We start from the raw sequence: 17,121 nt of genomic DNA on the forward strand, positions 1-17,121 counted from the left end.
ACTAGAGAACCGATGGAAGTGTTTTCCTTATGGGTTGATAGCGACTCTTTCGGAATGCTCGCCCACAACGTGGGATTGTTCCCCTGAAGTGGATGGATGTCATAAAACCTTGAAGATGACCTCATTTATTCTCCACTTTTACAGTCGTTGTTCTACTTCAATCACAGTAATTCGAAGCCTATCGAAGTTCATTTATGTGACTCGTATCCCAAACGTATTATTTTTTGCGACACTTCAGTTTGTTATACAAACTTTTCGATTGAAATTTTTTCAGCGAAAAATCAATCAGAAAATCGAACACGAACAATTAATTTTGAAGATTTATATTTTTTATCAGCATGTAAAAATGAATTATCTAAAGCGTTACATAACCGTTTTTCGATATCTCATTTCTTCGATTTTTATGGGCTTCTAAACAGCGATTTTTCATGAAAAATTAATATTTTTTCAAAAAAATGGCCACCATTTTGGCAATTTTCCGAATTTTCAAAAACTTCTATGTAACGCTTCAGGTATTGTCCTAAAGTTTCGAAATATTCACTGGAATTCGTTCTGCGACACCCCGTTAGTTCAGAATCGATAGCAATCAATTTTCAGACAGCATCTATTCTTCCAGTTGTCTAAATCGTAATAATCAGTATTCGTGTACTCAAAAAATGGAAAATACTTCGTCAAATATATCTTAAACAATGATTAAAATTCTCGAGCACTTCACTTTATTCCTAACATCCGAAAAAAAACACGAAAGTTCATTATTTTTCGACTTTCCAGACAGGGGTCCCCCCTTAAATCGAACACGAATTGATAAATAAGTAGCGGTACTAAATGAAAACACGTTTGGTAAAAACGTTTTTTCCAATTTTTTATTCCATTTTCACAAGTCAATATAATGTGCGTTTTCGGTGTGAAACAATTAGACGGACAGGGGCCTTCATCTTCAATCTCCCTCAAGATTCCCGGAACCTACGTTATCATGATCTGGACCATCTTGAGGCTCCCTTTTTTGGTACATCGGATGATACGAAATTGGAGCTGTTAAGCTGTGGTGGCTTCCCAACCATTTTCGTTCATCCACTGGGACAGTAAGGCCCAATACGACTCGATTGGCCGCGCCTGGGGTATGTTTGGGGTATTGTGTGATGGGCGGTCAACCAATCCAGATTGGCCTTTGCGTAATGACACGAAGCTTAGTCCGGCCAGGACACAATATCTCCATTCTCATGGCATTTATTTACAAAATCAAACATTTTTGGCAAACAGTTCTTCGTGTAGCCACCTCCGATTTCGGATGCTGTCCAAGCGCTCTCGGAGAAAACTATGATCCGTGACCTCCATCGGGAACAAACGGAAATACACTTAGCACGAACAACGCCTACAAAGAGGAGAATAAAACCACTCACAGCCAGAGATGCCAACCTTCCTGATTTTTCAGGATTTCCCAGACTTTTTAGCACGCTCCCTGATATCCTGACGAACACTCAATTTATCCTGATTTTTCTGAAATGATCTTGAATTTTTTTGAAATGATTCTGATTTTTCCTGATTTTTGTACTCTTTATATTATCTCTATATATATTAGACTGTCAAAAAAGTCCTGCGGTATTTCCGCGAGGTGTTGTTGTAAGCGCGTAGTTCTAGTTGTATTCATTGTATCGAGTCATACTATAGTCATACTACAGGGTGGGCCATTTAAAGTGGAAGCATCTGGCAACCCCATAACTTTTGACAGAGATGTCAGATTAATAAATGTCATACCGCGTTGGAAGCGTCATTTCAGTACAATTTTAACCATGGAACAATATACACCTAAACAACGCGCTGAAATTGTTCAGCTGTACATTCAAAATAACTTCTCAATTGTGTTAACTAAACGTGCGTGGAAAAATAAAAATAAAGTTAAAACATCGCCTGGAGACAACACTATACGTCGATTATATGCCAAATTTATATCGTCTGGTAGTGTTGGTAATGCCGGTCATCTGTCCAGACAACGACCAAGACGTTTCGACGAGAATATTGATGCCGTTCGAGCCAGTGTTGCAGAGACTCCATCGACATCAGGTCGCCATCGTTCGCAAGAGTTAGGCATCGCTCGAACCACTCTCCGACGCATAATTCGTGTTGATTTGCCATACATGCGCTACATGCCATACAGCGGCTGCCACGACCAAATTATTGCGCCAATGTTCCCCGGAAGAATAATATCGAAAAACGGCGATTATGACTGGCCACCGAGATCACCTGAGGAGGCGTCAATCCTGACTTTTTTTTATGGGGATATTTAAAATCCAAGGTATACACTGGTAAACCAAGGACCCTGGCTGCGCTGAAAGACAATATCCGACAAGAAATTGGTGCCATATCGGCCGAAACATTGGGCAAAGTGATGGAAAATGCCGAAAAAAGGGCACATTTTGCGGTCAAGGCCAGAGGCGGTCATTTACGAGATATCATAATCAAAAAGTAGTTAGAACAAATCTCCTTGGACCAAAATAAATGAATTTCAAAAAAAAATTAAAATTCCACTTCTTTACTTTGCTATTGCAAAAACAAATCCTTCCACTTTAAATGGCCCACCCTGTATATGTTGGAAAGGTATTTTTGCGCGCTATAATATAGTCCTTGACAGTGTTTTGTTTGGTTAAGTCGTTCGTGAGTTACAGTGTAGCAAATATGGAGCAAAATAAAGAGAAAATCCGACATATTTTACAGTACTACTATGACAAAGGCAAAAATGCATCTCAAGCTGCCAATAAAATTTGTGCAGTTTATGGACCCGATACAGTTTCCATTTCCACCGCACAACGATGGTTTCAACGTTTTCGTTTTGGTGTAGAGGTCATCGAAGATGCGCCACGCTCCGGAAGGCCTGTCGTCGAAAATTGCGACAAAATCGCTGAATTAGCCGAGAAAGACCGACATAGTAGCATCGGCCAAGAGCTGGGGATAAGTCATCAAACCGTTATTAACCATTTGAAGAAGCTTGGATTCACAAAGAAGCTTGATGTATGGGTGCCACACACGTTGACGCAAAAAAACATCTTTGACCGTATCGACATATGTGAATCGCTGCTGAATCGCAACAAAATCGACCCGTTTCTGAAGCGGATGGTGACTGGCGATGAAAAGTGGGTCACTTACGACAACGTGAAGCGCAAACGGTCGTGGTCGAAGCCCGCTGAAGCGGCTCAGACGGTGGCCAAGCCCTCATTAACGGCCAGGAAGGTTCTGCTGTGTGTTTGGTGGGATTGTCAAGGAATAATCTATTATGAGCTGCCTCCCTATGGCCAAACGCTCAATTCGGACCTGTACTGCCAACAACTGAACCGCTTGAAGGTAGCACTCATGAAGAAGAGGCCATCTTTGATAAACAGAGGCCGCATTGTCTTCCATCAGGACAACGCCAGGCCACACACTTCTCTGGTGACGCACCAGAAGCTCCGGGAGCTCGGATGGGAGGTTCTTTTGCATCCGCCGTATAGTCCGGACCTTGCACCAAGTGACTACCACCTGTTTTTGTCCATGGCGAACGAGCTAGGTAGTCAGAAGTTAGCCACAAAAGAGGCCTGTGAAAATTGGCTATCAGAGTTTTTTGCCAATAAGGAAGCGAGCTTCTATAACAGGGGTATTATGAAGTTGGCATCTCGTTGGAAAAAAGTCATCGAACAAAACGGCGCATATTTGACTTAAAACAGATGATTGTAACTAATTTTATGAACAAATGAAAATTCAAAAAAAAATACCGCAGGACTTTTTTAACAGCCTAATATATAAATGTTCTGTTCGTTTGTGTACGCGTCAAAAACTCGAAAAGCGCGGAACCGATTGAGCTCAAAGTTGGACACAATATACAATCCACTTCAAGGAGTGTTGTTACGGCATAAAAAATTGGAAAATTGGAAGAAAAATGATTTTATATATGACTAGAGTGCGTTTCTGCAATTGAGCTTCTAATGAAAATCGACTATTCAGTAATGAATATGTGTTCTATATGAAGGAAACATCTTTTTTCCACGTGTTTGGCAAAATCATGGACTGAAATTGTGTTTCGAAGTGATTTAAAATTTATCGATTCCCCTCATCTACCTCTATATAAATGAAAGTTTTCTGTTCGTTAGTGTGCGCATTATAAACTCGAAAAGTACGGAACCGACTGAGCTCAAACTATGATACAATATACAAAACAACCAAACACATCTAGGATTGTTGTTACAACATAAAAAAAATGAAAAATTCAACTCAACCATGCAACCACAATGTGCCACAGCAAAGCGTGGCAGGGTACCGCTAGTTCGTAGTAAATATACTGGTTTCCATGCCAAAGTTTTCTGTCATGCTAGTTCTCCGGTTCGCACTTGTATATATCTTACATTAAGTTAAACTTTGTACTTAACTTTTTTTATCTCTACTCTCAATTGCTTCGTGGCTTCCCAAAACAGTGCTAGAAAATTCATGAAACCAGATTGTCTGACGAATTTATGAAATTAAAACGAGTTTAAGTTTGAGGAACAACATTGCTTTTTTGAGGATAATGTGTATGTAGATGTATCCCCAGAGTTATGATTGTAGGAACACGTTTCAGAGTGTAAAATTACTCAAGAAAAATTTTTTGAATTATTCTAAATGTATCAGTGAAAATTTTAAGATTGATTCTCTGCAATTGACTGTAGCGATGCTGTAGGTTTTTCGGAAAAAAATATAAACGATCAAAAAGTCAGGCGAAACACTAGCATTTCCGCTTATGCGAGGATTTATACCATGCTTATTAATTATTTTACACATCCGGTCGTCGCCCGAAGGAAAATATACTCAGTTTCCGGTGGGATTTGGAATGGATTCGACCAAGACGGGTCTATGGTACTAGGTGAGGCCGTTTCGTCACTAAGTTGGATAGGGGAGCGGTATATGAAAACATCACGGAAGAAAGTAGAAGGGGAATTATTTGCTTGTAGAGTGAAAGAGACAGACTGATCACGAGCGAGCTTCGGCAATAGCGTATTGTGTTTTGTTTACAAACAAAACACAGTAGACTTCCAAGATGGCTAAAGAGTGGTTTTAGCAAGTTGGCCCACCTTAGTATATACTTCTAGGCGCCTTGGATTCGACCACGATAGATACAATACGGTAGCGCGACTTATGAGAAAGGCTTTTCAACCATCTTGGATTTTGTATGTAAACAATCTGCAATATTTTGCAATATCTTTTTTTGCTCTTTGTGTGTGGTATTGTTTTGGTGGGAATAAGAGCATTCGAAAGTTGAATGGTATGTTTTTTACGGTTAAAGTTAGGTTTGTAATATACTCTATCTTATATGTTTCAGCTCAAGAGAATAAATCGATTTTCGGTGTCGGTCGGTGATATGCCGGATTTATAATCATCCACAATGAGCGCGATTTTTTTCCTTCAATCGCGATTTTTACTCATCAACCAATCAGAGCAAAGCGCGAAACCACCCATGACAGTGCGAAAAAAGATAGAGCTCTCCAAGCTTTGGCTGCGAAAATCGCGTTGCTTTGATAGGAGACACTATATACATCAGACAGGTGGAACAAAATATGCTTGATGGGTGGAACGATATATCGAAAGAAATGTTCAGCTCTGTACATATGAAACGCTTCATAAAGTGAGAGCTGAATCGATCAATTATTGCAAGCGTATTGCTGCATAATCATAATTATTTTTACACATTTTTGTTAATATTTGATTGAATTCGTTAGTTTTTCAATTATTAATTATTTGGAGTTTTATACTTCCATTCACATTTCTAGCGATATGATTTTGTTCCACCAATCTAGTACGATCTTGTCCATAACAAATAATGACAGTATGATTAGAGGGATGCAGGTTTGACAGACAGATTATGACAGATTATCGCGCGATATGGCTAAGCATTGTAAAGAGCTGCATTGAAAAATATCGCGAGTGAGTATTTCGCATGCGATTAAAAGCCTGCATTGTAAAGGAAGCAATAGAGGTATTTTTCCCGCGTTTTGCAGTTAGAGACGTCGGTTAATTATTCAATTGTAAGGTTTCTGAAATTTCAAGTTTTCCTATATTTAATATTCTTTGTTTCTGTGTTCTTGGTTAACAAAAACTTAGTGCCTGTTTTTGATAGAGCATAAAAAGATTATATAAAAGGATTTCTAGGAACTTCCTGCGACTTGTTTTATCGTCGATATTGTTCAGCTCATATATTATAGAAAAAAAACCGAAGCTGTAACTGTAAAAATAACCATAAGCCACCGATTAATTTATAATTTACAGTTTACAATTCTTCCGCAAGTGCATTTATTTCACAAGTGTGTATAAGCGTGACCATTATATTTAGTGAACAACTATACGAATGTCAAACATTTGTACTTTACTTTTGCACGTATGAATCTAACGACGAGTTTATCGACGAATAGTCCGTACAATCCGGTGACAAAAAGACTAAAATCAAATAAGAATAGTTCGAAAATGATATTATGCATTATATTTAATAAATATTCCACGCCACTGACATTATTTATACATTTCATTGAACAATATTCTAAAATAGGAAAAAAAAGTCACTTGTCCAAAAAAGTTTCTCCTGTACGCGCGTCGGTGTCTCAGACAGAAGGTGGTGAAAAAGTGATATACGTCCCCTTCGTGCCAACTTATACGATACGCTAAACGATGATGAACAACGAATGACGAAGCTAGAGAGAATCGCAATGTCGTAGTGTTGATGTTTTCTGAGAAATGAACGAATTATTGATTTCTTGGTCTCTCAGACTAATGCGCGAGTACAGGAGTGTTAACCGTCATGGTGTTTCGTCGAAATTCTTCGGATATGCTAAATCATTTACGGTTGAACCATAAAAATGATTCCCTGGTGGTGGAGGAGACTGGGAAGAAGAATTCAGGGTCTGCAGGAGTAAAATGCGGACTTAAAGAAGGTGGTCTCAGCTCCCGTTCTAAAATAGTAGTATTCAAATTCAGAGTGCCGAGGAAAATATACCATACTAGTGGTCAATGATTCTATAAATGTACCTCTTTTGAACTAGTAGCTATGAGGACCAAGCAGAAATATTCAAACAAATCAGCTATTTCATTCAACATTCAAAGAACAGGTAATTTTGAACAGAAAAAATTTTATGTTGGTACAATAATAATATTGTGCATCATTCTCATTGTGTACTTTTTTTTCAATCGTCCTCAAAAAATCATGAAATGGTAAATTTATCAATATACTAAAATACCATTTCATTCAAAAACAATTATTCTGCACCATGTTTATTTCAAAATTATATTTAATGTAACTTTTCAAATTATGACATCATACTTTTTTATTTCAAATATGTCTGTTCTTTTTGATTACAAGAAATAAATATTCGCTCGGTTAATCGAATACTGAAAAACAATTATTCTAATGAATCGATTATATAAAAATGTCCCCACGATTAATCGACAATTTGAATAAACAAAAAATTTAGACATCTCTATTTGCAGTAAAATCCCTTTCCACAGTCCTCTGAATATTTATACCGTTTCCCCTCGCGCACTTATTGACGACACGGTCACACCTTTATTCCACACATCTTGGATTCGACAAAGCAAACTTCTAGATCAAAATGTCAAAAGGGTCTATCTTCTTTGATCGATTCTCTTCATCTACATTCTCTTTCATTAATAACTCAGCAGTAACAGGATTTTCTGATGTGTTCGACAACAAGGAAAGTGAAAGGGGACCTCGTTTATCAAACTATATGGCAAAACTGGAGCAAAATCTGTCTGAAAGGCCGTGGTTATCGAAAGAGAAAGACGGTGAAGAGAATCGATCAAAGAAGATAGACCCTTTTGACATGTTGATCTAAACTCGTTCTGGGATGATATAATATGTAATACCATAGACAGACATACAACTGTACTAGCGTTGTACGTGTACAGCGTTGTACAGGTACCACGATAGCATGACACACATACTTTGGTTGTACATTGTACCGCATGTCAAACTGACAATCATAAATTTGAATTTATTGCATTGTATTTTGACCAATATTTCAATTAAAAAGATTTTTATTTAGCGTCTAAACTATCAAACACAATAAATAGGTTTCCAATCTGAGTTATTAACTCAAGAGACAGTCTATGAAAAGAATGTATACCAAATGTTTCGATTTAGTTTGTTCATGCTACCCACCACTAACCGTCTATGGCGCTGCACACAGTACAACTGTAGCCATGTACAGCGGTAAAATTGGTCGGTACAGGTACAGCGATTGTACCGAGTTGCTTGCATGGTTCTAGCGCTGTACATGGTGACAGACATACAATTTTCGAAGTACAACGGTAGTACAGCTGTATGTCTGTCATAAGTATAAGCTCTGTTAAAGATGGCGAAAGATGGCGACAACAACTGCGTCGGGGGGCACGATGATGGATTCATCGGACTAATGCGTCGTAATATTGATTAAATAACTCGTTGATGTTATTCGATTTTTGATCATAATCGAATAAACATTAAGAAATAATACTAAAACTCAGGCAAATACGAGGCAACAAGAACAAAAATTGTATGGGCTTGTATCTAGGACACGACCGCATTCTCGACGTAGAGCGAAATTATTCAATTCGCTAGTTTATCACCTCGGATATTATTTTAGAATGCATTTGAAAAATTAAAAACTGCTCCGATGAACACCAAACGAGAAGTGTAGTGGTTTCAAATCGCTGATGGCTTATTTATATCAAATAAGTTGAAAACCGGCAAAAACGAATGTATTAGTTGCTCGTGCTTGACGGTACGGAAAGGTAGCACACAAATCGGTAGAACAAATGTATGGGAAAATAGGAATGCTTTCAGTTTTCATTAATTTAAACTGTTTAGGGATTAGGGAATTGAAATGTATAGTATACCAAACAACTCTTATTTTTTCATTAGAGTGCCTATTTTGATTTTTGGGTGGTCCGAAATTTTTTTTTTTCACTTTTTCTCAAAAATGACTTTTTCTAAAAATTCATAACTTTTGAACCACTGAATCGATTTAGATGATCGACATATCAAATTGAAGCCAATGAGCTATTTTTATTAAAAAATATTGAGAGTGCAAAGAAAATGGAGGTATTCTGAACTCTATGTTGTACAAAAGATTAATCATATCAAATTGAACCATTTGTTCAACCATCGATATTTACAATAGAACCCCGATTATCTGCGAAATAGTCGGGCAAGCTCACCGCGGATAACGAAATGAAGGACTAAAAATGAGGTGCACACACGGAAAAAAGATGTTTCATCAACACTATCTTTTATCAATACAGAAATCTATCCATCTAAGGTCACAAGCCACGACAAAAGAGAGAATAAGCCTACCGCTCACTGATAGATTCCGGGAGGGCCTATAGATTTACTATGGAACTTGTTGTCGCGAATAATCCGCAGCGCGGATCATCCACTCGCGGATATCGGGGTTCTACTGTACCTGGATAATATGTCGGAGAAACGTTTTGAAAGCTTTTCTTCAACTGCAATGCAGCTTTTGTACAACACATGACGGATTACTGAAATGAGCATTTGCTGCAAAAAAATTGAAGCCCGTGTTCAACTGTTCAACTGCCTAAAATGAAATCGAACATTTGACAAACGCTTAAAACGTTCTTTAAGCAGCTGCATTTGCTAATGTTTCCCTTGAGAATATCATACCATGGTAGTAAGACAGAAGGTCTTCTTGCATTACATTTTTTAGGGGTCTAACGGAGTTAATGGTTCGATGAAGGATCATCGATGCAAGAGTCATGGGTTTGAATCTCGGCAATAAAAGGTATGTGCATTGTGAAAATAATTCTGATTCTCATTTTCACAACAAAATATTTGGTTGCCCGAAAAGTGCCAATTTTGCCAATTTTTTTCTTTACAAATAAAATACAATTTGTTGTACATAGTGTTATGTCTACATTCAATGTAAAACATTGTTACAGTGTAGTCGGAGCTGGACTCCGTTCGTAACGCAGGTAACGCCTGCGCCGACTGATAAATGTCAGTGACATTTGACAATAAAGTACCCTAGATGCGAATGAACTGCAAAGTTTAAAGCCTCTTAAAAACAAAGAAAGAAAGAAAGAAAGGAATAGAGGCGAATGAACTGCAAAGTTTAAAGCCTCTTTAAAACAAAGAAAGAAAGAAAGAAAGAAAGAACAATAAAGTCAGTTCTATATTCTACCATCAACAAGACCACAAGTGTATTCAGGCTGATTTAGACGATGCCAGTCAGCGCTCTAGTTGAAGTATCCAGTGAATAGAGAACAGACACTCTGTTCAAATTAGAAGCAAATTACTTGTTCGATACTGGTACAAGTAACGTAAACAGAGTGTCTGTTCTCTGTTCACTGGATTTTTCAACTAGAGCGCTGACTGGCATCGTCTAAATCAGCCTTTAGAGGCCAATTACTTATTCGATACTGGTACAAGTAACTTGAACAGAGTGTCTATTCTCTGTTCACTGGATACTTCAACTAGAGCGCTGACTGGCATCGTCTAAATCAGCCTTTTGTTTCAGCTCCCGAAAAACCTTTTTATATTTCTAACAGTGGCGACGAGGAAAAAAAGTTTAAAAAAATGATAAAAACAAAAAAAAGTTATTTAAAACAATACCAAAAAAAGAACAGTTTTTATAGATAGTGCCTTTTGTGAGAATCTATACAAAGGTACTAATTCCAGTTTTTTTTATTTTTATTTCACAGCCTGGAATACAACGCCATCCGCCATCTTATTGGGATTCTTTGTTCCTGCAAGGAAGAATCTGGAATCGAGGCTTCATTCCTTTGTTCCTGAAAAAAGTGGTGGATCATTATTTCGGAAATTTATCCGAACAATCGGCTGAGAATCCGGCTCCGGAGAATAATTTCGACGGTAAATTCAATAATTCCGTCGGCAAGGGTCGTACGGCTGTATCGGTGAGTCATTTTGATCTTATAATTTTTTTTAATGTGAGAGGCTAATTAGTTTTTTTTATTTAATTTTCGAATTCTTCGAATATTCCGAAGATTTTTTTTCAAATTTTCTATAAAATGAGCCAAGGTATGGCATCTTCAATCGAACCGTATCGTAAAGGTACGTCGTTCGGGGACTGGGCTGATCGTTTGGCGTACACGTTCGACGCTAATGACGTGTCAGTCGCTAAACGGAAGTCCCATTTTATGAACCTTTGCGGTCCATTTGTGTATTCACAATTGAAGTTATTTTATAAAAAGGACGTTTTAGACTCAGCTAGCTACGATGAAATAATCGTAAAATTGAAGCAAAAGCTAGATAAAACAGAACCGGATTTGGTTCAGCGTTTTCGCTTTAGTCACAGGGTTCAACAACCCGATGAAACGGCTGAAGATTTCGTACAAACAGTAAAGCTTCAGGCGGAATTTTGCGGTTTCGGTGAATTTAAAAATATTCAAGATAGAGTGTTAGCAGGACTCCGGGATGAGGACTTAAAGCAATTATTATTGAAAGAAGAAAGTTTGACAATAGAAAAAAATGGATAAACTTATTACAACATGGAATATAGCAAGAAATAATGCGCATACGCTCAATAATAATTCGAACCATTTTGTACAGCGGAATTATCCTTACGACCAAAGAGTGAATCAAATTAGACGTCCGATTCAACAAAGGTTGGGTTTGCCCACAAACAATAATTTGAATGGGGATTCTTTTGTTCAAAGGAACAATGCCATTTTTTTTATCCCATTTATTTATTTAAGGCTCATTAGTATTTTAGCTGTAACAGAGCCGAATTTTAATCGTGTACATGTCACATGGTTATCATATCTATAATTAGCACATTACACAGTTGCCATTCGCCAGTATTCCTTCTATACCATTACATATGGTGGTACATTCACACAGTAGCCATTTAGGCGTAAGGGTATTCTTTCTGTTTTTCCATTATCCAGTTGGACCCCCGGACAGCGGAGACAGTTGTTTGATCATTGTTGAGTTATTTATAGAACAGTAGCCCGATGTGGCTGGCAGAGCAGAACAGTTGTATGGATGAATCGATCTTATTTCGACCGTGGATCGATCTCCATCGCTGATGATTGTTGCGTGGACGTAGCTATTCTGTAACAACACAAAGATGGTCAATGAGGGCCCTGAGTTTTGAACTCACGATCGATCGCTTACTAAGCGAACGCGCAACCAATGTGGCTACGGAGACCCAAATGGTGTGAATAAGTTTCAACACAACAATTCACGGAGAATTAATGGGTACAACAATAGAAACAATTACAACAATGGGAATGGACGGAATAATTTCTACAGGTTTAAACATAATTATGCTGACATGATATGTGATCACTGTGGGGTCAAAGGGCACATAAAAAGGAAGTGTTTCGCTTTGAAAAATTTGAAGAGAGATGCGGTGAAGTTTGTAGATACGACTAAACCAGGAACGAGTGGAGAGCAACAGCTGACATCCATGTTGGGAAAAATGACGACTACTGACAGTGACGACAACTTCGAGGAGTGGAATCCAGGTGAATTAGAATGCATGCATATTGGGTCCGTAAATAAAATTAGTGAACCTTGCTTGATGAATGTCTTAATTGAAAATATAATAAGTAAAATGGAAGTTGATTGTGGGTCAATGGTGACAGTAATGGGCAAAAATCAATATTACAATATATTTAGAAAACCTTTAAATAATTCTAAGAAACAACTTCAGGTGGTGAACGGCTATAAACTAAAAGTTTAAGGTGAAAAAATGTGTTAGTTAAACTGAATGGTATTGAACATAGCTTGAAAATTATTGTTTTAGACTGTGATTACAATTTTATCCCTTTATTTGGCAGAAATTGGCTCGATGTTTTCCTCGATGGAGGCAATTTTTTTCTAATGAAATTTTGTTACACGAACAAGTGAACAGCTTAAATACACTGAATTTGAATAATGAGGTTACACAAATCAAAAATGTTTTCGCAGAAGTGTTCATTAAAGATTTTTCAACACCGATCAATGGCTTAAAAGCGGACTTGGTGGTGAAAAGCGAAATTCCAATTTTCAAAAAGGCCTATGAAGTACCTTATAGGTTAAGGGATAAAGTTCTAGCTTACTTGAATAAATTAGAAAAAGAGAATGTGATAACTCCGGTAGAAACCAGCGAGTGGGCATTACCTGTGATTGCAGTAATGAAGAAAAATGGACAGATTAGACTCGTTATTGATTGCAAAGTGTCGATTAATAAAGTTTTAATACCGAACACATATCCTTTACCATTGACTAGCGATTTATTTGCTAAGTTGGCAAATTATAAGGTATTTTGTTCGTTGGACCTTGAAGGAGCGTACACACAGCTTGCTTTAAATGAACGGTCAAGAAAATTTATGGTTATCAATACTATTAAAGGCTTATTTACATATAATCGTTTACCACAGGGTGCTTCTTCTAGTGCATCAATTTTCCAACATGTTATGGACCAGGTGTTGGATGGAATTGTCAATGTTTATTGCTATCTTGATGATGTTTTAATTGCAGGTAAAGACCTGAATGATTGTCGTAATAAGCTGGTAATCGTTTTAGAAAGACTTGCAAAGGCAAATATTAAAGTAAATTTTGAGAAATGCAAATTTTTTGTTTCGGAATTGAAATATTTGGGACACGTTATTAGTGAAAAAGGTTTATTACCTAGTCCAGATAAAATTTTGACTATACAAGAAGCAAAAGTACCTAAAAATATAAATGAGTTGAAATCCTATTTAGGCCTGATCAACTATTACAATAGATTTGTGGCTAATATGTCTTCCAAGTTGTATTATTTGTATAACTTGTTGAAGAAGAATGTTAAATTTGTTTGGGACAATAATTGCGAAAAAGCTTTTCAAGATAGTAAGCAATCATTGATTTCAGCCAACATTTTAGAATTTTACGATCCTAGGAAGGGCATTGTTGTTGTGTTAGATGCTTCGGGCTATGGTCTTGGTGGCGTAATTGCGCATATAGTTGATGGTATAGAAAAACCTATCAGTTTTACTTCTTTTACGTTAAATGACGCGCAGAAAAGGTATCCAATTCTTCATTTAGAAGCTTTAGCTTTAGTTTTCACGATAAATAAATTTCATAAATATTTGTATGGACAAAGTTTATTGTTTATACTGATCACAAACCGTTAATAGGAATTTTTGGGAAAGAAGGCAAGAATTCCATATGCGTGACAAGACTCCAAAGATATGTGCTTGAACTTGCTATTTATGAATTTGAAATTCAATATAGACCTTCTGCTAAAATGGGCAATGCAGATTTTTGTTCGAGATTCCCATTGGGGCAGTCGGTTCCCAATTAAAATGACCAAGAGTTTATAAAGAGTATCAATTTCAGTAAAGATTTCCCAATAGATTTTGTAACGATTGCCAAAGAGACGAAAAATGATGAAAATTTACAACAAATTATGACATTTTTGCATGTTGGATGGCCGAAAAAGTTAGACAAACGCTTCATGGACGTTTTTGCCAATCAAAATGATTTGGAGATAATTGATAGATGCATATTGTATCAAGACAGGGTGGTTATTCCACAAAGAATGCAAAGCGGAACTCTAAAGCTTTTGCACGCCAATCATGCAGGAATAGTTAAAATGAAGCAATTGGCAAGAAGACAAATATATTGGTTTGGGATTAATAAGGATATTGAAAGTTACGTTACGGGGTGCGAAGTGTGCAGTAGTATGGCAGTAGTACCGAAAACAAAATTGTTGTCTCAATGGACACCTACTACAAAGCCTTTTAGCCGAATTTACATAGATTTCTTTCACTTTTCCCACCAAACTTTTCTATTAATAGTGGATTCATACTCCAAGTGGCTGGAGATTGATTGGATGAAAAAAGGCACGGATTGTGCAAAGGTATTGAAGAAATTGGTTGCTTATTTTGCAAGATTTGGCTTACCGGATGTTCTGGTATCAGAGGGGGTCCTCCATTCAATTCTTTCACCTTCTCTTCATTCCTCGAAAGGCAGGGAATAAAGGTGTTCAAAAGTCCTCCTTACAACCCATCAAGCAATGGACAAGCTGAAAGGCTGGTAAGGACGGTGAAAGAGGTATTAAAAAAGTTCTTATTGGAACCGGGTATGATAGATTTGGATTTGGAAGACCAGATTAATTTATTTTTAATGAATTATAGAAATAATATTGTGACGAATAGTGGACAATTTCCCTCGGAGAATATATTTTATTTTAAACCAAAAACGATTCTTGATCTAGTAAATCCTAGAAATAATTACAAACATAAGTTGTCATTACCACAAACCTCAGAGGATGACGGTATGGAGGATAATCCAAAACCAAAGAAAGAGATGTCAAATCTGATGAAAGGTGATACATTGTGGTACAAAAATTACCATAATAATTTACCAAACAGATGGTTAAAAGTTTGTTTTAAAAAACAATTCTCTAAAAATACATTCCAGGTACTTCTTGGAAACGTGGAGGTAATGGCCCACCGAAGTCACCTTAGAATGTACCACAGCAAATACCCGGAGACTAGACCAAACATCGTAATGCAGCCGGGTGCACAGTACAAGAATGCCGATGTTTCGGACATGAACGTTGAAGAACGTGCAGCTGGAAGCGGCTCAGAGGACATCCAGTGGGAAATCTCACGGGATGATCTGGCAAAGGTCAGAGGCTCGAGAAAGAGGAATGCTTCTACGGCGGAATTGCCGGGAAGTTTACGGCGCTCAAAGCGGACAAATCGCCCATTTGAAGAACAGAATTATTATTATTATACTAAAAGAAATTGTCAGAAATCCTTTAGTGGTGATCAAAATGGCTGACATATCGAATTGTAAAATTAAAATATTAGTTCATATGAATTATACTGAATTGTAAGAATAGGTTGATAAAAAAAATAAAGAGGACGACTGTTATGTATACCTTCAATGTAAAACATTGTTACAGTGTAGTCGGAGCCGGACTCCGTTCGTAACGCAGGTAACGCCTGTGCCGACTGATAAATGTCAGTGACATTTGACAGTAAAGTCAGTTCTATATTCAACCATCAACAAGACCACAAGTGTATTCGTTTCAGCTCCCGAAAAACCTTTTTATATTTCTAACACATAGAATGAATGCATAAAGATGGGATGTACTCGTATATCATTTTAAAGCTTAAACTCTCGAGTTGGAATAATTGGAATTGAATATTTTTAGAACAAATTTTTATCTTGGTATGTGTAGATGTAGTGGTCAAACATATCGGGTAGAAACAAGAAATCGTTTTTTTTTTTTGTTTTTTCAAATATTTTATGAATTAACACAATATTTTGTCATATAATTCAATAGCAAATCCAATTGGCTTTATCAACCAGCGTTCATCTTATTTCTATAACATTCCTGTCCTTCCATACAGAGATATTTTTGTTTGAATGGAAAATTTCTTGGTCCACTTCGATGATAATTTGTTCAGTAAATAATGATCCCATCGCAAATCGAAAGGCATTTTTGAAAACTCCAATAAATTTTGTACAAGGATAGTTTGTTACATAGGCGAAAAATTTTTTATTCAAATTTTTTGCATCAATTTCAAAATTGCCCAAACTGCCTTCTAATTTGCAATACGATCATTATTTATTAAACAATTGAGGGGCTTAGATTGAAAGGAGTGTAAGTGATTTGATCGATTTCTCTTGACCAACTTTCTCTTTAATTAATAACTCAACTGCAAAAACGTTCCAATTTGAGATTGCTATAGAATCCGATAAGGCTCTGACCACATTGTCAAATTCAGTTGGGAATGTGTTTGCAGCTAAGTTATGACCAAAAGAGAGAGTCGATGTAAAGAAATTTATGATGTCACTTACACCCCTTTCGTTTTGAGCCCCTCAATTATTCATGAAGGAAGACAAAAATCGTGACCGGAATAAATCGCCGCAGTAAACAACTGCAACAGAAACAACCACTTAGAAAAGTGTAGTAGGCTAGAAATATTGTGGCGAGGGAAACATCATGTGTATAAATGCCTCACATTTCTATTATTTCTATTATTCTCTCGTTTTCGTTTTTCGAAATTTATTCTGCGGTCAACGTAATAGGGACGAAGTTTCCATTCAGCGAGGATAAGGAATCAAGGCGGCCCAAGCCGCCAAGATGACGCGATCCAAGTCCACTGCCG

General features: G+C 37.1%; 1 protein-coding gene across 1 annotated transcript; it reads left to right on the top strand.

Annotated features, from left to right (window-relative positions):
* The first annotated feature begins 9,082 nt into the window (after positions 1–9,082).
* LOC129773039 (uncharacterized) lies at positions 9,083–15,852 on the top strand. The gene is made up of 3 exons (XM_055776590.1): positions 9,083–9,088; positions 10,708–10,920; positions 15,419–15,852. The coding sequence occupies exons 1-3, from the start codon at positions 9,083–9,085 to the stop codon at positions 15,782–15,784; spliced, it is 585 nt and encodes a 194-aa protein (XP_055632565.1). The 3' UTR covers positions 15,785–15,852.
* The last annotated feature ends 1,269 nt before the right edge of the window (positions 15,853–17,121 follow it).

The sequence above is a fragment of the Toxorhynchites rutilus genome, chromosome 3, assembly GCF_029784135.1.
Source record: "Toxorhynchites rutilus septentrionalis strain SRP chromosome 3, ASM2978413v1, whole genome shotgun sequence".
NCBI classification, from domain to species: Eukaryota; Metazoa; Arthropoda; class Insecta; order Diptera; family Culicidae; genus Toxorhynchites; species Toxorhynchites rutilus.

Coding starts and splice junctions, on each gene's coding strand:
- LOC129773039 (XM_055776590.1), top strand. Junction 10,921..15,418: donor AGGGTCGTACGGCTGTATCG/GTGAGTCATTTT, acceptor AATACATTCCAG/GTACTTCTTGGAAACGTGGA.